Here is a 19,901-nt window from a genome sequence, read left to right on the forward strand (position 1 = left end):
GGACAAATTTGTCCTGTCTCTTTGCGCATAAGGCAAACGCTCTCAAGACTGTTGATGTTTCGCCACTGGTGAGCAGGAGGGAAAGGACCTCTTTTGTGACTTTCTCAAGCTCCTCTTCCCCTCGCCAATCAAGAGCTACAAGAATTCTGCTGTCAGATTAATTGATATGTTTTTTGGGTGAAAACCTAAATGGCACTCGCTTATCGCGGAACAACCTCGGCTTAACAATCGAGAACGTTCCAGTTTGCGTTAGCAATATCAGCTGCTCGGTGCAACATTTTCATCGGCCCGCGGAGATGAAAGGCGAGCGTAAGATAGAAAACCCGAGCTTGGAAACTGTGAATGCCCCGTGACAAAAGCAAGGCTTTTCACGCTAGTCGAGCCACTAAAGCCATTGGGGAGGTCAGTTCTGTTTGAAAACACTCCCACTCTGCCTCTCCCTGCCTCGCTAAGGCCTTTGAGGGAGTGGTGAGCTAGAGAAATGCAGGAGGGTGTCAAACTTCCCCAAGACTGTTGGCATGATAGAATTGCTTTTTTTTTTTTTTTTTTTTTAAAGGACTGTTTGATGTTTTAAGTGGGAGAAACTTTGGCATTGTCAAGGATTTGATCAGTCAACTAGTAGACACTTGATTAATGGAAGTGATCCTTCTCAGTAAAGGAGGGATGGATGTACCCGCCCCTCGCACTCGCGCTTACTCCACTGCTCCACGGCTCCTCTCCCCTGCTGGCCCCCAGGCCCGGCCTTGTTCTCTATCTGTGGACGTGCAGAACGAATGACACAGATGTTGTTGGAGGACACGGCTCCCCATCCCTCTCCTCCTCTCCTCCTCTCCCTCGCTCCCAGCATGGGGTCTCCAACTTGTTTTTCAATCATTGTTTCCTCTAACTTCTTTCCCAAAAGAAAACAGAAAGACTGGAGAAAGAGGAGTGGGAGAGAGGGGGAGGGAAAGTGAACACAAAGCGCTGGTGGAATATAAAGGAAAAAAAAAAAATTCTTTATAGCAATCTTGAAATATCTTAGTGCAGGTCTGCGGGTAGCAGCCAGGGAATGACTGGTCTGGGCTTGGCCTGTGCTGGGATGGCGTCTTAGGGGAAGCCCGCGTTTCTGATGCCATTGCAGAGTGCAGAGGCGACGGGTGTCCCAGAGAGGAGCTCCTCCATGTGAAGATGCAGCGCTCGGTATGGCTCCTCTGCCTCACATGGCTGTGCACCCGGGCGGAGGCGTCAGGCCGCTGTCGCTGCCACTGCACCTGTTTGCCTGAGGAACACCAGCTGCAGGTGGCGCGAGGGTTGGAGAGGTCAGAGGGCAAAGGGCAAGCTCACCATCATCTGGAACATGAGCTCCCCTTGCACAGGGACAGGGTTCACCGCAGGAGAGGTAAAATGTGAAGAATTTCTTTGTTACTTTTTGGACTTTCATTCAGCATTCCAGCAATTTCATGGTCCCTTGTAGCCTCCGGTTCGTTTAGCCATACTACCTTCTGATTTTGTCTATAATGAGATAAGGCAACATTTATCATTTTAGCTTCTTATTTTTGTCCTTTTCCCTGCCATGTTTTACATTTCAGCAGTGGATTACATCACAGTTTTTCTTTGGTGTTCATTATAATAGAACAACTGAAAAGATTGAAAAGATTATTTGCATGAATTAAGACGTGCACAGTTCCCACTTTGATTAAATTGCATTTACCAGTCTCTGTCAGCAATGTCATGGTTCTGCTTATGCAAAACCTTTGAGGAGAATGCCTTAGTGAGGCATGAAAGACAACTTCATAGAAGTTGACAAATTATTTCTCCTTTAAATGATTCAGAATTTTATATATATATATATATATATATATATATATATATATATATATATATATATATATATATGTATGCCATTCAGTACCATTTGTGTTTTTACATTAAATATAGTTGTGGACATATACTAAAAAAAAGTGTTTGAAATGCTGGGATGTGACTGCAGCAAGTGCATTTGGAAGACACTGGCACAGTAATGATGGGTGAATTTTCCACCTTAGCTTAATAGAGATATTTATTTGACCTGTGTAGAAAATGCTGAACCACATAATACTATAGATGTATTAATAGTGAAGAGGGTTAATTTTAAGATGAATGATCCGCCCACCCCACCCCCCGTAGGCATATTATCCTAATAGTGGTTACGTTCAAGACGAGTAACACCAATTACCAAAAAGAAACCATTTTAAAGTATATCTCCTTTTCTATTCATTTTGGTTATTTCTTTCTTTTGTTACATTTGAACCACACTCAGTATCATTTGCGCTGTGATCTACTGCCCCTCGTAGAGATCACAAACTGACTTAAAGAGAATAATCTGTAGCATTTGCCATTTGGAAATCTTGGCATGTGGCAAATGGTTTCAGTTTCCCATGAATGGCTTGGCCTGTTGAGAATGCAAACTTGCTAGAATACAATATGTTTGCCATGAATAGTGCCATTCATAAAAATTTGCATTATAAAATACTCTATAAGAATATTGTTGCAAATTATTGCTCCAGACAGATTATCCTTATGTTAGAAAGAGGTTTCCTAGCTGGCACTTTTTGATTCTAGCCTGTTGTTAACATGTGAGAAAAAAAAAAAATCTGCTTGCTTTCTCTTTGGTGCCACTGAACAAATAAATCTTCTCTTCTTCAGTGGTTGTCTGATGTGCTGCTATGTCCTTTGTTGGCTCTGAAGGCTGGTCGATGTGTGGCCGATCAGGGCCGTGATCTCTCGATCAATACACGTCTATCACTGAAGGCCAGGGGCCTTTTAAAGGAACAATGGACTGTTCACTAAACAGCACTTTATTTAGGGCTTAGTTAGAGAGAAATGAACTGCTGCTGACTCTGTCTTTCTCCTTTTCTCTCTTCCTTTTTTCTTTTTGCCCTCTCTTTCCGCCTTCTTCATCCTCTCTCTGTCTATCCCCGCAGAAGCCATATTTTAAAAGGCTTAACAGTAACGAGGATGGGCGAAGTAATCTTTTGGGTTCATTTTTGTCACCTCTAAAGCCTTTTGAACAAGTGTTTTTGTAATAACTGGAGAAAAAACAAAAAACAAACTGAATAATGATCGTTTATATTGTTTCTGCTGAACATAGCCCAGAATATGACGAATACCCTAATTGATTATTGTTATGAATAGCAAAAAAAAATCAAAGATGTCAGAAATATCAAATCTAATGCAATTTCTAAAAGAGCTAAATAAAGAATACATTTGTTTTTCACTTGTTGCATTATAGATTTGTTCGCAAAGCTAATGGGCGTGCATGTTGTATAAAACAATTGTGTATAGCACGACATATTAATGATCTCAGCTTGTATCTTGGGGAGCTAGAGAGATTTCCTCGTATTGTTTTGTAGCCGGGAGGTTCTCTGATTTCCTGCTCTGCTTTTCTGTTTCTGTGTGACAGTGCATACATGTCAAAACTGCTGAAAACACAACACTTTTATGAAGTAATTAAGTAAATAGATACGAATAGATTTCTAAACGGTTTTAATGTTTAGGTTTGTAGAATACTCCCTTGTTGCTAGCTTTTTTTTTTTAAATAATAAATTGGTCAGCATTTAAATCAGCGTGATTCTGTGAAACAATGTCCGGACTGACAAAGACTTACATTTAAACCTATTTTACTAGTGAATGATTCGAGGTTTCACATCACCAAGTTGCCGACAGGAGAGTAAGTGCACCACTGAACTGTCACCTTTCCCCGGAGTGCTCCGGGTCAGCAGGGAGTGTCCCAAACGCAAATGGCGCCTTGACGGGAGTGAAGACCGTTAAACTTACTATTAACGGACCTCGGAGCTTTACTTGATGTTATGATGGTGATCAGAGGAGTCCGCTAAAGCTGAATCAATGCTTATTTTTTGGAAAATTACTCAATATTGCTGCGTCCCGAAGGTTTCAATGGAACTGGACGGTGTTTATTAGTTCTGTTTAATCTAACTTTCCATACGGTTTCCATATAATGAGAGGGACTCCGATTTTCAGGATGTGTTTGGTTGTCGTGGTTGTCCGGTACCTTCAAGGTAAGCAGAGTGTGTTGTATCGTTGTTATATCACAGGTTTTAAGCTGTTTTATGTAACCTACTACACAAGACGACAGGTAGCCCCATATTCCTTACAGTTATGGAGAGCATCCTAAAGCTAAAATTACTTAACATCTGCTATACTTGGTTTTTAAATACAAATCACTATTGTTTCCAGCAATTACATTTTTATTTCAGTGGGAGTCTTATTGAGCTTTTATTTTAATGTTTTTACTGAAATAATAGATCAGACAGCAGTAAGAACAGGGTCTCAGGGTAGTTAAATAAATGTATGTTTTTTGCTTCCATTGATATGCCTTTTCTCTCTGGATTAAACACTTGATTTCTGTACATTGTAGGCAGTCAGTTTGTAATGGCTCAGTGAATTTTTTAGTGTTGAGAACCACCTGCTGAGTTTCAGGGGAGGGCCTGTAGTGACATAACGTGCAACCGATTAGGAAAATGCCAGTTTAATATCTAGTAAACACAATGTAAATGTTTGTTTTTTTATGTATATTGTGGACTATAAAGCTAATCCTTTAGGTTTATCACCTCATTTTAGAAGACGTTGATCTAATTTAAATTTTTTGTTCAGGGCTTTCCTGAAATTCCTTTATCCAGTAAGATTTACAACAGGGTTATAGGCTGTTACTTTCCGCTTTTTCAGGAAATAGTTGCTCATGAGACAATAGAAATGTTTTTCTAGCTGAAGACAGATTTGCCAAGAATGTGAGTATCTCCTTCCAGTCTACCACTGCAGAGGCTCTTCTGCCTGACTGACATGGATTGCGTTGAACTCTTGGATGTAGCACTGCAAACAGCATCGAATGCACCTTTAAGACACAGTAAAATGTTTTTTAAAATAAAATCAGCCTGCAGCGTAAGAAGCGGTGAAACATAACCTGGTGACCTGTTACCTTTCGAGTGATTTTTTTGTTTTTCAAAAACAGGGGCTCTGCAAGACAATTGCTTCCAGGGTCATACTGCAAAATTCAGTAGAGTGTGTGGCATTGTTCGACAGACACACATCTCGATGATGTGATTGGCGTGTTTTGGCAAGCATGTGTAAAGGGGCCATTGTAAGCAGGCCAGTTCTAGCAGTGGCCCTGCTTGAGGGGGTCTGCACACAGGTGACGGATGTCCTGCCGGTTTCTGACTGTGTTTAGCAAAGGCCCTTTGTTCTTCACGTACGTGAACACAGGAATGATCTCTTTTTTCCTGGCTCATGCAGGAAATGGTTCCCTCTTGTACTCATCGACTGGTCTTCAACAGCATGCATGCCGCACTTCCGTTCAGTACCATCCAAGAATAGCAACTGTTTGTGTTGTGTTGGCAGCATTGTTGACATGGCAGTGCGTGTTCCCTAAGTAGAAAACCTCCTTCTCTTTGGAAAATGTATTGAGTACCATTAGTATCTGGAGATAGCATGTATCCATCACTTCTTACACATACAGCTCCTACAGTGATAAGTGACACTTGTAACCAGAGACTTGGTGTGATAATCTGTCTATACAATGAGTTGTGGGTTTTTTTTAATAAGTGTTCAGTGTTCTGCAGGCATAAAATAACAGAAATCGAAAGTTACTCTTCCTGTGTTCTTCAGGTTCCAGGCTGCGTGTGGATGATGGGCTCCCCCGTATTGTGCACCACCCTGCTGACGTGGTGGTGCAGGTTGGGAATCCTGCCACGCTGTCCTGCCGGGCCGAGGGGAACCCCCAACCCTTCATCCAGTGGCTCCGCAATGGCGTACCGCTGGAGCCGGAAAGGATGGAGGGCCAGTCGGGACCCATCGTCCTGCCGGAGGGCAGCCTCTTCTTCCTCAGGGTCACCTCTGGGAGGAAGAGTCAGTCCCACGAAGCTGTGTACACTTGCGTGGCTCGCAACAGCATCGGAGTTGCCACCAGCCGCAACGCCACCCTGCGCATTGCAGGTGATGTTTCGAGCTTGGCTTCCTTGCTAATGTCACTTTGTTTTTTCTGCTTCCAAAACGGCAAAGATCAATCAGTTCATGTACAGTCTATACTGCCGTTTAATATCGCTTATAATGTATGGTTTATATAATAAAAGTTTTATAATAAACCAGAAGCCCAAAAGTCTATTTTAGTTACGCTATCACTGAGAATGAGGCTGGTTGGCTGTGTCTCACTGTGCATCAGTGATGCTGTATTCTCCAATGCCCTTTCCTTGCTCGTCTGCCTAATCAGGCAAGACAAAAATCAATTATCTTAAACAGCATCGATGACCACTTAAAACAGGCATAAAAGCCAGAGGTCAGAGGTGCTCAGGGGAAGCGGAAGCTCTGAAGATAGTAATATGAGGCTGGGTCAGACACCAAAGTTTACCCCCTCCCCCGGGCAAACAGAGCACTAATTGAGCTGTAACTGCGCACCTTGTTTGCAGCTCAAAGAGACTGTGGTCCACCACATTCCACAGCACGGAGCCGGCAGAAATGCCATACTGATGTCCGTAGACAGCACTTTAGGCTAGAAGCCTTTTCTGGTGAATGCTGCATCAGTATTTGGAAATATCAGCATTTCTATCACAATACATCGAATACTGTGGAAAATGTAGTATTTCTCTCTTCTTATGCTTTTGTGCCACATATTGCAATCCCACAGACAATTTGACAGTCGGCTATTAATTTGCACACCCTTAGGAGCAGGACTGCCTCTTGGGTGACTGGTAGTGTATTCAGTTAGTGGCAGCTCAGGGCTGTGCCTGTCTGAATCCTCTACACTCATCGCAAGGATGGCCGTGTCAAAAGCCCTCCAGACACCCATATTTCCATGAAACAGGGACACTGACAAGGTTGTTCTGGTTCCTAGCTCTCCGCGACGAGTTCCGCGTGCATCCCAGCGATGCTGAAGTAGCCCTGGGTGAGGTGGCCGTGATGAACTGTAGCTCGCCTATAGGATACCCTGAGCCCAACGTCACCTGGAGGAAAGATGGCGTCCTCATCAACAGCTCAGATGAACATTACACTGTGAGAATTCTATATTATTACATTTACATTACTATAACTGCAGTGATCCACATTTTTGTTGTGTTAAATTTTAGGATTTTTTGCTACCAGCTGTTTCCCAAGTTTGTTTCATTGCATCGTCGCACGTATTTGGTTAGGCCTTGACAGATTTTGCCGCTTGTCAGTAGAGGGCGCTAAAACCAAACAGTTCAGTAGTAGCAAGGCTGCTAAACTAAAGCTCTAGTATACCCTCTGAACAATAGAGTGAAGACTGACGCATCAGCTTCTGATAGGAGTGCAGGGGAGCATTAATATTCCTGTGATTATCTCCCCTTCTGTTCTTTCTTTCTGTTTTTTGATGATCAGGAACTCAGTGGGAAGCTGATAATAGCACCAGCTCATAAACAGGACTCTGGAGTTTACGTGTGTGTCGCCTCCAACATCGTAGCTGTTAGAGAGAGCAGAGCAGCCAGGTTAACAGTCCTGGGTAAGCCACAGATTCTAATCTTTATAGTCCTTTATAATCCCATTAATACTTCTAATAGTGATACATAACCAACTACATAACCAAACATCTCAGCTTCTCAAGAGACGCCCTAACTGTGTCTGTGATCAAAAATTATTCAAGTCTTATTCACATGTTATTTACACTCAGTAGTCACTGTATTAGAAACACCTACCTTATACCTAGTCTCACTAGCCAGTTTTGTAGGTGCACATATAGTACTGTGCACATATTTTAGTTCGCCCAAGAATTTATGTTTAAAGCTGTTTATCAGAACAGGAAGTGTTTATTTGCTCAAAACACAAAGGTGGGGTGCTATAGTAAATTCATGTTTGTTTCTTCCTTTGAATTTTCTTTCCCACCCATCTTCATTATGCCAGAGATGTAGAATTATAGACTAACGCATCTGTTGGTATGTACAGTTTGCTAGCCACCCTCTACTCTCTACCTCTACCCACCGATGCCTGGGAATTTGTGTGGTGAACCGGTTGTTATCTGGACAGCATCACCTTTGACACTGTAGTATTTTTGTGGGCAGATCCTGCTTACAGATGAAGGATGGCTAATGCAAATTGTACATGACATGTGCATATGAAGGACTTCAGCCAGTTTCATAGTGATGTGATATGCTGCACTCTTTAAAAATGCGTGCGGGTCACGAGCTTTAGTAAGGCCTGGGTTTGGGCTTTCCAGAGAAGCCTGTGGTGCTGCTGGAGCCCCTGGATGTTTCCGTCAGGTTGGGCGAGTCAGCGCAGTTCTTCTGCCAGGCTCAGGGAGACCCTGTGCCCACCATGGAGTGGAGCCGAGCGCAGGGGCCGCTGCCCAACGGCAGGTCAGGAACATGCGCCCATGTAGTTACACACACACTGATTTGCACCACACAGTCCAATGCATTTTATCCGAACTTGACTTTTGAAATACCATAGGAAACATATATTTTTTATGTTCTATTGGTGTTGAGCTTTACGGTGCAGCTATTTATGAGTGTTATCTTTACCTTGTATAACGGTGTTAGGTATTTGGTTAATCCAGACCACAGTCTTCAGATCCACTATGTGACGTTTCAGGACGCAGGCAGGTACACCTGCACTGCGGCCAATGCCGTAGGTGTTGCGACAGCCAGTGCTCAGCTGTTTGTGGAAGGTAAAAGATTAATATGATTATTGATCATTGTCATGAACCCTGGCCGACAGCCTGGTTTTTACTTAACTTCATGCATGAGGTGCATTTGACAACGTTCCTGTATGTATAGTGAAAGCACATTAGTGGACCCGCTTGGGCTCTGTGTGCTGCAGATGGAACCAGCAGCAGCCAGAGGGACCTGCATAGGGAGTTGTCTGCTCTGCGCATCACCCTGGAGAACGTCACTGTTCTGAGAACTGCCACCAACCTGTCCCAAGTCATATGGAAGGTCATTTGCACACTATGCTCCTCATTACATAGCTGGCACCAGGTTTAGAGGTCACTGATTAAAGACCACCTATACAGACTGTAAACCCAGAAGGTCAGGGAGAAAATAGCATCGCATAGCCTATTTTGTTATTGATCACAAAGCAAGGAACGCACTTAATAATAGAGTTATTGCTGCAATAACTTCTGTCATTTTGCGAGTTATCTTTATCTTACCGTAATAAAATTCAGAAGACTCCATAACTGGATTTATTCAGCCCCTCAGATTTCCATTCATAAACAGATGTCTGAAACAACAGACACTTTTTTTTTTGGGAGAGACGTATTTCTTTAACGTGCTCTGTTTCTCCTTGTCAGCTTCAGTCTTCGTCCCCCCAGCTGCACTACCTGGAGGGGTTCGAGGTGCTCTACCGTTCCCTGCTGCCTGCCAGTTCAGACTGGGCTGCTCACAAAGTGACCGGGCCCGCCCTGCAGGCCAGCGTTGGACCCCTGAAGAGGGGCTACATGTATGAGTTTAAAGTGCGGCCCTACGGGAGTGATCTGTACGGCAGAGAGAGCAACACTCGGCACCTGAGAGTGCCAGAGACAGGTGCGTTCAAGAACGCCCTCGCCAGTCGGGACATGGGTCACTGGTTGGCAAATAAACTAAAAAAAAAGCAAAACAAAATAAAGCAACAAAAAATAAATACATTAGCGACAAAGAATGTTATAGTAGATAGTAGTCTTTTGCAGCAGTGCTGAAAAGATATTTAAGTTCTATTTACACAGCGTGGATAGCGCTGAATGGTTCTGAAAGTTTTGACTGCAGTATAGTTATACCGGATGTCCACAGTCCCCAGCGCACCTCCTCAGGGCGTGTCTATAACCGTGCCTGCTGACCGTAATGACACAGCTTACTTGAGCTGGGAGCCCCCACCTCACGAGGCTCACAATGGGATCATTCGTGGATACCAGGTAACACCCCTGCGTGCACACATACACACACACAGTCTTTCTCAGGTAGCACAGAGAAACCCTACCTTTAATCTGAACAAGTCATGTGTGTCCTATTGTGTTGACTGTCATCCTGTAATGGGAGGCTGGCGGTAATGAAGAGCCAGAGCTAGACTGGTCGTTCAGGTCTGTGCCTTGGGCTCCGGGTGGCAGCTCATGGTCAGTACACTTCAGTGGTTTAGGTTACCGAGACCCTGTCATCATCCCGTGATTCCATCAGCGATACTTCAGCTGGTTCCTCTCCGGCATGGCTCAGAGCAAGCCCTATTTCAAGATCTGTCTGTTTGGTAGCTCAGAGGTGCTGGTTGTTGTCTGTGTCCAATGTGCTGTGTGTCCTCAGGTGTGGTGTATGCAGGAAGAGGAACAGCAGTCCCTGAACTGGACGGTGAACAGTGGGACACATTTCCTGGAGATCAGCCCCCTGCAGACTGGCAGGCACTACTGGCTCCAAGTAGCAGCAGTCAACGGGGCAGGTGTCGGAGCCCAGAGCAGCCCATATAAACTGCTCTTAGGTATACCCATGCATACAAATCTCTCCTTGCATACACTGACATATACTGTCAATAATATAACTGGATATACTGACAATATTGTTTCTTTATTTCTTTTTTTCAGAATCAAAGGAAGAATCAACTCCGTATCAGAAAAGTGCAGTGAATCTCTCAGAAGTGTTGGCGATTATGAGGGAGCCTGTATTTATCGGCATTGTTGGCGCCCTCTTGTGGTGTGTGCTGATGGCTACAGCTGCTTGTCTCTACCGGAAACATGTCAGATCAGCTAATCTTGGAGGAGGAGATCACAAAACAGCAGGTTAACACCAGTATTTGCATTTGACTACAGCATTTTATTCATATTTTAAGTATAAATGATTAAGTTTAAATTTGTTTCTAGGTTTATACCAACTCGCTAATGAGGACCTCATCATCAAGCACAGGTAATACGTATTCTTTATTTTTCATAAGACATATTCCTTTTTGTAATCACAGGTAAAAATATAATCAGATAACTTTCAGAGCCAATATTTTACCTGGTTGTGTGGTCTTTGACATGGGGAAATTTGGTGTTTTAAAAGCTTATTAGCATGCCAAGCAGAATTCCTTTGGCCGGTCTTTAATGGTGGAATGACTCTGGTTCTCTTTGCCAGAATGGCAGTGCCAGATTCTCCATGGATCTCAGGAGTGTGGAAGCCTGCCTCTAGCAGCGAGCAGTACCAGAGCCAGGAGACGGTAGACCTTAGGAGAACCAGTGAGTCAAATCCCACGATCCACTTTCCAGCAGCACAGGCATTGCTACACTCACCTCTGCTTCCCAAGGTCAAATTTTCCCTGTTTGCAAGTGTCCAAGTATTTATGTACCCTGCAGTCCTTCTTCCCTACAGTGGTTACTAGACATTACTTCTAATCTTTTTGTAACAAGCCACGTGACTAGCCATGTGACTTTTCAACGGGTAACATAAAATCTAGAAGCAAAACCCTCAACTGTTACTTTATGTCCTTTTTATGTGGATATTGAGTCAGTCATTCTGTTACAGCAGAGATGTCCTCTGAATTGCAGTCCCTTCTACAGGTTTTAGTTCATGTCTGTAGGCCTCACCACTGAAGATAATGAGAGGTGTTATGTGAATGTGTCCTGCCTGTCTTGCCATGTTTTGACAGCCTTACCCATAACTGCAAGACAAGAGCCAAGCCCCCCCGAGCTAGCTGTTCCTATGGTGCAGGACAACTGTGGTCTCTACGGTACCTTCTACGTGGATCTGACCACCAGTGGCCTGAAGACGTTTAACAGTCCAACTCGATGCCCCAAAATGGCCCACCACAGCATGCAACCTCAGAGCGCAGAGACTGTATGCATCTCTCAGCCTGTTGCCAAGGCACCAGTCACCAGGATGGGGCCAGTGGTGCCATGGAAACGGGCTCTCCCGGCGCAGCCCAATATGGGCATTTTAAAGGAATCCTGGGAGAAGAACTGCAAGCGAGGTGAAAGAAGCTATAAGCGTCAACAAAACACATGAACACATTACTTTTCATAAAAGTGTTATGTATGCCTGTTTGTCCTTTGCTCTCTCTCCCTCTCCCTCTCTCTCTCTCTCCCTCTCCCTCTCTCTCACTCTCTCTCACTCTCTCTCTCCCTCTCCCTCTCTCTCTCTCTCCCTCTCCCTCTCTCTCACTCTCTCTCTCCCTCTCCCTCTCTCTCTCTCTCCCTCTCCCTCTCTCTCACTCTCTCTCACTCTCTCTCTCCCTCTCTCTTTCTCTCACTCTCTCGCTCCCTCTCTCACTCTCTCTCACTCTCTCTCTCCCTCTCCCTCTCTCTCTCTCTCCCTCTCCCTCTCTCTCACTCTCTCTCTCCCTCTCTCTTTCTCTCACTCTCTCGCTCCCTCTCTCTCTCTCTCTCTCTCCCTCTCTCACTCTCCCTCTCCCTCTCCCTCTCCCTCTCTCTCCCTCTCTCTCACTCTCTCTCCCTCTCCCTCTCTCTTTCTCTCACTCTCTCTCTCTCCCTCTCTCTCTCTCTCTCTCTTGCTCCCTCTCACTCTCTCTCTCTCTCTCTCTCTCTCACTCTCTCTCTCTCTCTCTCCCTCTCTCTCCCTCTCTCTCACTCTCTCTCCCTCTCCCTCTCTCTTTCTCTCACTCTCTCTCTCTCCCTCTCTCTCTCTCTCTCTCTTGCTCCCTCTCCCTCTCTCCCTCTCTCACTCTCTCTCTCTCTCTCCCTCTCTCACTCTCTCTCTCACTCTCTCTCCCTCTCTCTCCCTCTCTCTCTCTCTCTCTCTCTCTCTCTCTATCGCTCTCTCTCTCTCTCTCCCTCTCGCTCTCTCTCTCTAGAGCTGCATGCAGTGAACAGTGCTCCGCAGGTGCCCATGCATCAGCAGGCCTTAGTGGTACACAGCGCCACTACCAACCACGGGCACAGGCTGAACCATCACCCAGGTACATGCTCGCTATGGATTAGCTATGGAACTGCGCACATAGATACGATGCTACTAAACTATCACAAGCAAAAGAAAAAGGTGTAACGTGGCTCTAGATTAACTTTGAATGTAGCGTAAAAGGTCACAATGTATTTCACTAATAAACACAGTTGGATTATCATGACAGTTTGATAAATAATAGATATTTAGGTATTGTTCTGGATCTTACTCTTGGTTTCAAGAAACATAAAAATATGAGTCATACAAAAAAAGTTGTTTAATTTTAGAAACATTAGGAATTCACTCCTGGATCTTCTCATTTTGTTTACTGTATGTCCTGCTGGCCTCAGTAAAGCAGCGTGAATCACTTAACAGACAAGCTATCAACATTTTTTGGAGGACAGCAGAACAATTTCATCACTGTCATATAATCTATAAATGTATGACAAACAATCTAATATAATGATCAAATTATTTATCTATTTATGTATATGAATGCATATCATGCACCCCCATGCTGAGTGTCTGTGCAGCCTACAGGGGGCAGTGTTGTATTCCTCTACGAGCTACCACTTTTGCACAATCTGCCTTTTCAATTAAAGTCATGAAACAATGGAATGCACTCCACACTGAATTGAAAATGGGTTTTTATACGTTCTCTCATTAAATGAAAAATGTATTTGACGTAGCCAATCATATTTGCATTAATATAAACGGACCATTATTTGTGTGCTCATGTTGAGTTATAGCGATCTGCTTAACTGATCGTAGGTTGTATTGCATTGCTTTTGTAGTTTGTATTGTATTTTCTGTGTTTTTTGTATTAGTAATATATTTACCAGGCCAGGGACTGCACATGGAAATTAAGTAGTTAGCTAGCTCTGGTGCAAAACATCTTTACTCATTTTGTAGAAGGTCCCTGACAAAATAAGTAATCTATTCTTGTGCAATTCTTACCTGTATGCAGAACATTAGTGCCCGAATTATTGTATTTGATTTCCATTCTAACAAGCAGCTGGTTGATATATTTAATCATATCATGCCTTTTTGATTAACTACCTGTTAAACAAAGTAGAGTAAAAGATTAGCTGATTTCCCCTCTGCACTATAGGTGGGGTGTCAGAGCGGCCCAAGCCTTTCGGATCTCCCAGAATCCTCCACTACTCGGCCTCTCTGCACCTGGTGGATATGCTGCCCAGCCGGCCCCCACTGCCCGGGGATGACAGCCAGAGTGTCAGCTCCGAGGAGGGGTAACTAAGGCGACCGATCAGCACCTCTGCACTTTCTTCTGCATTGCATCACATTGGTTCCCCACAGGCTGACTGAACCAGTGCTGCAACAGCAGGAAGGTAGAATTAGAAAATTCTCAGTCAGCTATTCACCGTGGAGTTCCGGAGTCCCTTGGGGACGGCCAGAACGAGGAGTCTATCACGGTTGACTCTGCGTTTCCACACCATGGCGGTAGTACAAAGGTTTCTCATTGCTCAGATGCCTCAGCACTCTTTCACAGGTTACATCAGTGGGAGTTATTATAGCTGCCCTACAACTCCCCATGGAGCTGTCTGAACACTGATGTGTTCAGATCCCTGGATTATGGAGCCAGGTCCTGCCATCAGGCATTAATGGGAGAGGAAGACATAATTCCTCTCCCCCCGGCACTCTGTACCCGGACGTCCGTTCATCTCGTGGCCCGTGTAATGAACAGGGTGGGGAGCGGTACTGATTTGGCTTGTTAAATAGCATTAAAGGCTATACGTTTAAAATGCAGACTGTATTCACAGAGACTGAGGCCAGCTTGTCCTTAAGGGCAAACGTTACAACTGGAGACAAGGGAAATGAGTTAGGGAGCACTACATGGCAGTACAATACCACCTCTGAAACAAAATGATTGTGTCCACAAACAGCATGTTAACGTGCTTGATCTTGACTCTGGACCATCGCCCAAGCCTGGATACTGGATCCTGACTGGATCAACTGGGTAAAGTGTCATGTCAGTGTGTGATGACATTACCCTTTTCACAGGTCCAGCCGGTCCACCAGGCTGACGGTGGACGCCGGCTCTCTGCAGTCCGTGTGCACCGCGTCGGTTCTGCAGGGCCAGGGCACCATGGCGACAGGTTGCCCATCCCAGCGCAGCACCTCCTGCAGCCAGCTGTCCACCGCCTCCTTCTGCATGTCCACGGATGGCCACCAGGACTCCACGCCTGGCATGCAGGCCCGCCAGCACTGTCTAGAGCTCAGCCCCAAACAGCACAGACATGGGTGAGGGACTTGCACGCCCACAGACGGACATGCCTTATGATTTTTCCATCCGTCCATATCTAATTCCTAATTATCCATTTCATCTCTTTGATCCACTCTTGAGTGAAAGGGAAGGAGACAGAGGATAAGAAGGAATTTATAAAGGGAGCTTTGAGTGCTTTTTAGTGCAGCATGACAGTTGGTGTGAGGCCTGTTAGATGATATCAAGAACTGCCTGTGGCAGCTGATTGAAAGCATTTATGCATTAATGAAGGAAGTGAAATGTACGCTGAACTGTGCAGGTCAGAAAGTGGTCTGTTAATTAAATATTAGGCATTCGTGCGTAATGCTTTGAAAACAGCAGCTGCGAATGATCTAATCAACCGGGCGAATCGCCAGATGTTCACCAGATCTAATGTGTCTTCCTCATCAGCAGCCTGTCTGAGAAGTCTCCCTCTTTGTCTCGGACGTTCTCCCCCACACCCACTTTTGGCTACATCTGTGGGCCCTTTGACCGGGAAGTGGGAGACGTGGATGATGAGCAGGAGTCTCGGCCGACGGGACGCAGGAGGATTGCGCTGAGGAGCACGCCCTCCTCCTGCTACAGCGAATGGGAGGGCTCACTATGGAACGGGTGGGGCTCCGTCTCCGAGGGAAACATGCCGAGTGCGCGGGCGAGCATCATCAGCTCTTCAGATGGCTCGTTCCTGAATGACGCAAACTTCGCCCGCGTCCTGGCCATGACGGGAGAGTCCATGTGTGGGACTTTATCAGGCAGGAGACCATCTATTACTGTACATTTCCTCTAAATCGCTCTCTGTGTGTAAGGAAAGACTCTCAATATCCAAATGAGTCACAGTGATCCATTAACTGCAGCAAGGCCACCTGGAACGTAACAGCTCCATTTTCAAATTAACAGGGCAGTAACAAATTGCAATTGATCAGTGCAGTGCCAGTAGTTATATGCCCGTTGCTGAAAAAATAAAAACAGAATAAGAATCAGTCAGGTTTGGCCCAAAGAGGACAAGGCTGTTGTGAACCTTAATTTAGTAAAGTTCACAAGAGCCTTTCCTAAGGCAGAAACATTAAACAAACTGGTCTAGACTCAGAGGAGTAAACACATAAACAGGCTACTGTCAAAACCAGGAAGGCTTAAGGTAAGGCTATTAAAAACAAAAATGCTTGGACGCAATTGCAGTGTAAACCAGAGCAAGACTGTGCATTGAACGGTAGCCAGGGTAGAACTTGACCAGACCAGGAATGACAGCATGGGAGCATTAGCAACAGTATGGCTCGTATACAGTGTTGAGCACGTGCTTCCATAGCCCTGCTATGTAAACGGCGATAATCAGTCCTAATGGTACAATGTAAAAATTATACTAGAAAATAGCAATTGGCTTCAGTGTCCACTAGATGGCGAGGTCTTATCATTTTTTGTGTTATTCATGGGTACGCGAGGTCATTTCAAGACGTTTGTGTTGCTCTATAGTGTCAGCGCAGAAGCGTCCTCACCTTTTTGCATGTTTTATTGCAAACTCTGCTACGATATGCAGTTACTTCTGACATCATTACAGTTATTACTACCAAAGCCTCCACACACCTGCCTTCCATTAATCCACAGTGAGCATAGTTTATGGACAGGTTCTTACATCACCTCCGAATCAGTAGAGCAAGCAGTACCGTCGGAGAGATTAAATAGCTAATTAGACAGGTAGTCATTTAGACTGCATCTTAACACTAGAGATGGAGGATATATAGAGAGGAGGTTATGTGAAGAATGGGGGTAAATTGAGCTCGCTACTAACCTCTGCTTGTTGTTGTACCACCAAATCAATCACCCTTCTCGAAGGGGTCTAACTTCTTGCTGTCCCCCATTTGCCAAATTGTTTTTCTTTTTCCCTTCTCCAAGTGAGTACAGCCAGTGAAATTAAATGGCACAGAGAGTCATGTTTTAGGGGAACGAGATATTGATGGTTTGGTTAATCCCTTAAAATGTTTAGGACTCTTTCTCCTTATGGATGCAGGTTAGACATGCAGTGGTGGCACTGATGTTTGCATGTTACTTTTATCTAGGCTTTCGGTAAGTTATGCCGTGCGTGTGTGTGTGTGTGTGTGTGTGCGTGTGTGTGTGTGTGTGTGTGTGTGTGTGCGTGTGTGTGTGTGTGCGTGTGTGTGTGTGTGTGTGTGCGCGCGTGTGTTTGTGTGTGTGTGTATGCGTGTGTGCACGCATGTGTGTGTGTTTGTGTGTGCGTGCGTGCGTGTGTGCACGCATGTGTGTGTTTGTGTGTGCACGCGTGTGTGTGTGTGTGTTTGTGTGTGTGTATTTCTGACACCAGATTTCTCTCCGCCGGCGTCTCCCCTGAGCATGCGGTTCCCAACGCGGGACTGTTTCGGGGAGGTGGACCCCCTGCCCGTGTGGGACTGGAGTATGTCCTGGGTGGAGGAGATGGAGGCCCAGCTCCGATCCTCCAAAGAGACCAGAGGACCCGCAGTCTCTCCCCGCCGCGGCAGTGCTGAGTCCTGGGGAGAGCTGCCACACAGCCGGCCGAGCATTTACAACACAGCCTCACAGCGGTGATCCAGCTTGCCTCTCAGCTCTGACACAACAGCGCCCTACACGCAGGGCACACTGGCCCTGCCTTTCCCAGAATTCCTCAGACTCAGGCTTTTTTTGGGACTAAGGTTCCCAAAATCCCTTTTGGCAGCTTCTCTATCTGACTTGAATTGTGGTCATGAAAACTTTTTAAGAAGGTTTAGTAAACGTAACGAATGTGAGTTGCAAGGTTTTTGCGGTGCGTTATTCATGCTGAAATGAAAAGCACTATACTATAAACTGGTATTCTGAAATTACATGTAAATAGGTTGCTTTTATTTAATGAGCAGTATCATGCATACTGTTATGTAATAGCCATCTGAAAAGCACAGGAACTATTATACAGGTTTTTTTCATAAGCATGGATGAAACATGGACATCAGTTGAGATTTGATGCAAAATGAGAGCAAGTTAATAGAATTGGTAAAACTAAGGATAGAACAGTATCCCAACTCTTTTCTTAATTACATTAATATTACTTGTGTTTTGTTATGAATTTTATAGGTTGCCTTACTAAAATGTTACTTTACATATGTTTACTAATTCTGCTCCTGCTAAAGCCTTTGGTAATACAAATAAACTGTGCATCAGTGATAGCAAGGCTGGCTGTGTTCTCTTATCAAGCAAGAGTTTGCTTGTCCTGCGAACCCCATGTGTGTGCAGTTGTGAGGTGTTTCGGGCTGATTATTTGAGTTTGAGAGTGTGTGGGCTGAGTTTAGAAGCAGTGAATATTATTACAGGACTCTAATCCTTCTTACAAACAACCAGCATCAGCTCATACAACACTGGCACATGCCTGACACATACAGTACACACACAAGTGACCGTGCCATGACTACTGAGGGATTATCTTCTGTCGCTCTCATTCACTACTCATGGCCATATGCTTGGCACAGAATGACAGCCCCCCCCCCCCCACACACACACACACACGCACCATGAGGAGCTGTGGTACTGTGCAAATTTGGCTAAAAAGGCATCTTTTTATAGCCTGCTGGTAATCCATTGACCCACTTTGCCATGCAACAGTTTCTTAATGCATCTCTCTCACACTCACACACACACACACACACACACAATAGCAGAACCATTAGTCCTCTGGGATTATACTGCATGAAAAAAATTGTTTGACCTCTTAAATCCTTTGCATACGATTTTTTCAGTCTGACACAGAGCCTCTGATGGAAAAAGATATTGTAAAGACTTATTTTCAGATATCTCATTTTGAAAATGTAGAAGCACACATGATCATTTATGTAGACACAGCTGCAAACTTGAGTTTGGGGGAACTGGCTCATCATGAATACCGCACACATGGACAATGTAATAACCTGAATCCGAAGCTAAATGGTCATTATTGTGCAACACCTGTGCAATCATCTCCTGTCTCTGTATCTGGCACCTCCTTAAATTAAAATGAAGCTCCTCTCTGCAGAGTTGCGTCCAGTTGAGCGTGGGCTCGGGGGGGGGGGGGGTACCCAGTGGGAGCTATCCATCGTGGGGGTGATGGACAACGCGGGTCAGAGAGCCCGTGAGATGCAGCCGTCTGGCGGACCTCGCTGACCCTCGTCTGCCCTGGGAAGGATTAAACTCAAGTGTCCTTCTAAAGCCTTGGCTCTAACGCTAGACCTCCCACAGCTGCAGTGACCAGCTAGAACTCAAGAATGATACAAATCCAGAATTGTGTGCAGTTTGGAAACTCTGGTACACCCATTAAGTGATCTGATAAATGAGAATTCTAGAACTGGAGACAGGTTGCATAACACAAAGGCTGGGAGTAGACTTGTTGGATCACTGTAGATTTATTTGTTCAGTCTGGCTGAGCAGGCTAAATGTGCCTCTCAATTTCTCCCCCTGCAACCAGCACTCCTGCAGCTGTGCAGTTGAACGCTCCTGGAACGGCCCTGGAACGCTCATTGATTTAACCCATTGTTTATCATAAAACTAGCCAAATGTCAAAATGTGTGTATTACTATGCTGCTGGAACAAGCTCTTCTTAATGTTAATGCCGCAATCGCATGCACTTTGCATACATTAAATGAACAATAAAGTCAAAAGCATCTATCTCTCGGCTGGGTAATTAACATGGAAATTGGGGAGCTGTATTTTGACTGCTCTCTTCTCCCCTCTGGCCCTGATGGGCGGATCGCCCTGACGCACAACTAATGAATGAGCTTGTGATTTATGGCCAGGGAGGAGTCTCTGTGTGTGTGTGTGTGTGTGTGTGTGTGTGTGTGTATATTTGTGTATGTGTGCAT

The 19,901-nt window shown here is 44.9% G+C and overlaps 1 protein-coding gene across 3 annotated transcripts; it reads left to right on the forward strand.

The window, feature by feature from the left end:
• Positions 1 to 1,061: 1,061 nt before the first annotated feature.
• Positions 1,062 to 18,239, forward strand: robo4 (roundabout, axon guidance receptor, homolog 4 (Drosophila)). Of its 3 annotated transcripts, none has more exons than XM_081702881.1 (19): positions 1,062 to 1,378; positions 5,641 to 5,967; positions 6,863 to 7,020; positions 7,366 to 7,486; positions 8,198 to 8,336; positions 8,520 to 8,647; positions 8,800 to 8,915; positions 9,272 to 9,503; positions 9,747 to 9,868; positions 10,248 to 10,419; positions 10,523 to 10,717; positions 10,799 to 10,841; positions 11,052 to 11,152; positions 11,563 to 11,883; positions 12,724 to 12,828; positions 13,921 to 14,059; positions 14,832 to 15,071; positions 15,484 to 15,824; positions 17,387 to 18,239. In XM_081702881.1, the coding sequence occupies exons 1-19, from the start codon at positions 1,168 to 1,170 to the stop codon at positions 17,626 to 17,628; spliced, it is 3,453 nt and encodes a 1,150-aa protein (XP_081559007.1). In that variant the 5' UTR covers positions 1,062 to 1,167; the 3' UTR covers positions 17,629 to 18,239. The 3 variants fall into 3 exon arrangements, with proteins under 3 accessions (XP_081559007.1, XP_026856557.2, XP_026856558.2); XM_027000756.3 differs by lacking the exon at positions 1,062 to 1,378 and adding an exon at positions 3,743 to 4,037; XM_027000757.3 differs by lacking the exon at positions 1,062 to 1,378 and adding an exon at positions 3,743 to 4,037 and having other exon boundaries at positions 15,487 to 15,824.
• The last annotated feature ends 1,662 nt before the right edge of the window (positions 18,240 to 19,901 follow it).

This window comes from Electrophorus electricus, chromosome 19 (assembly GCF_041902795.1).
Source record: "Electrophorus electricus isolate QZ-2024a chromosome 19, ASM4190279v1, whole genome shotgun sequence".
NCBI classification, from domain to species: Eukaryota; Metazoa; Chordata; class Actinopteri; order Gymnotiformes; family Gymnotidae; genus Electrophorus; species Electrophorus electricus.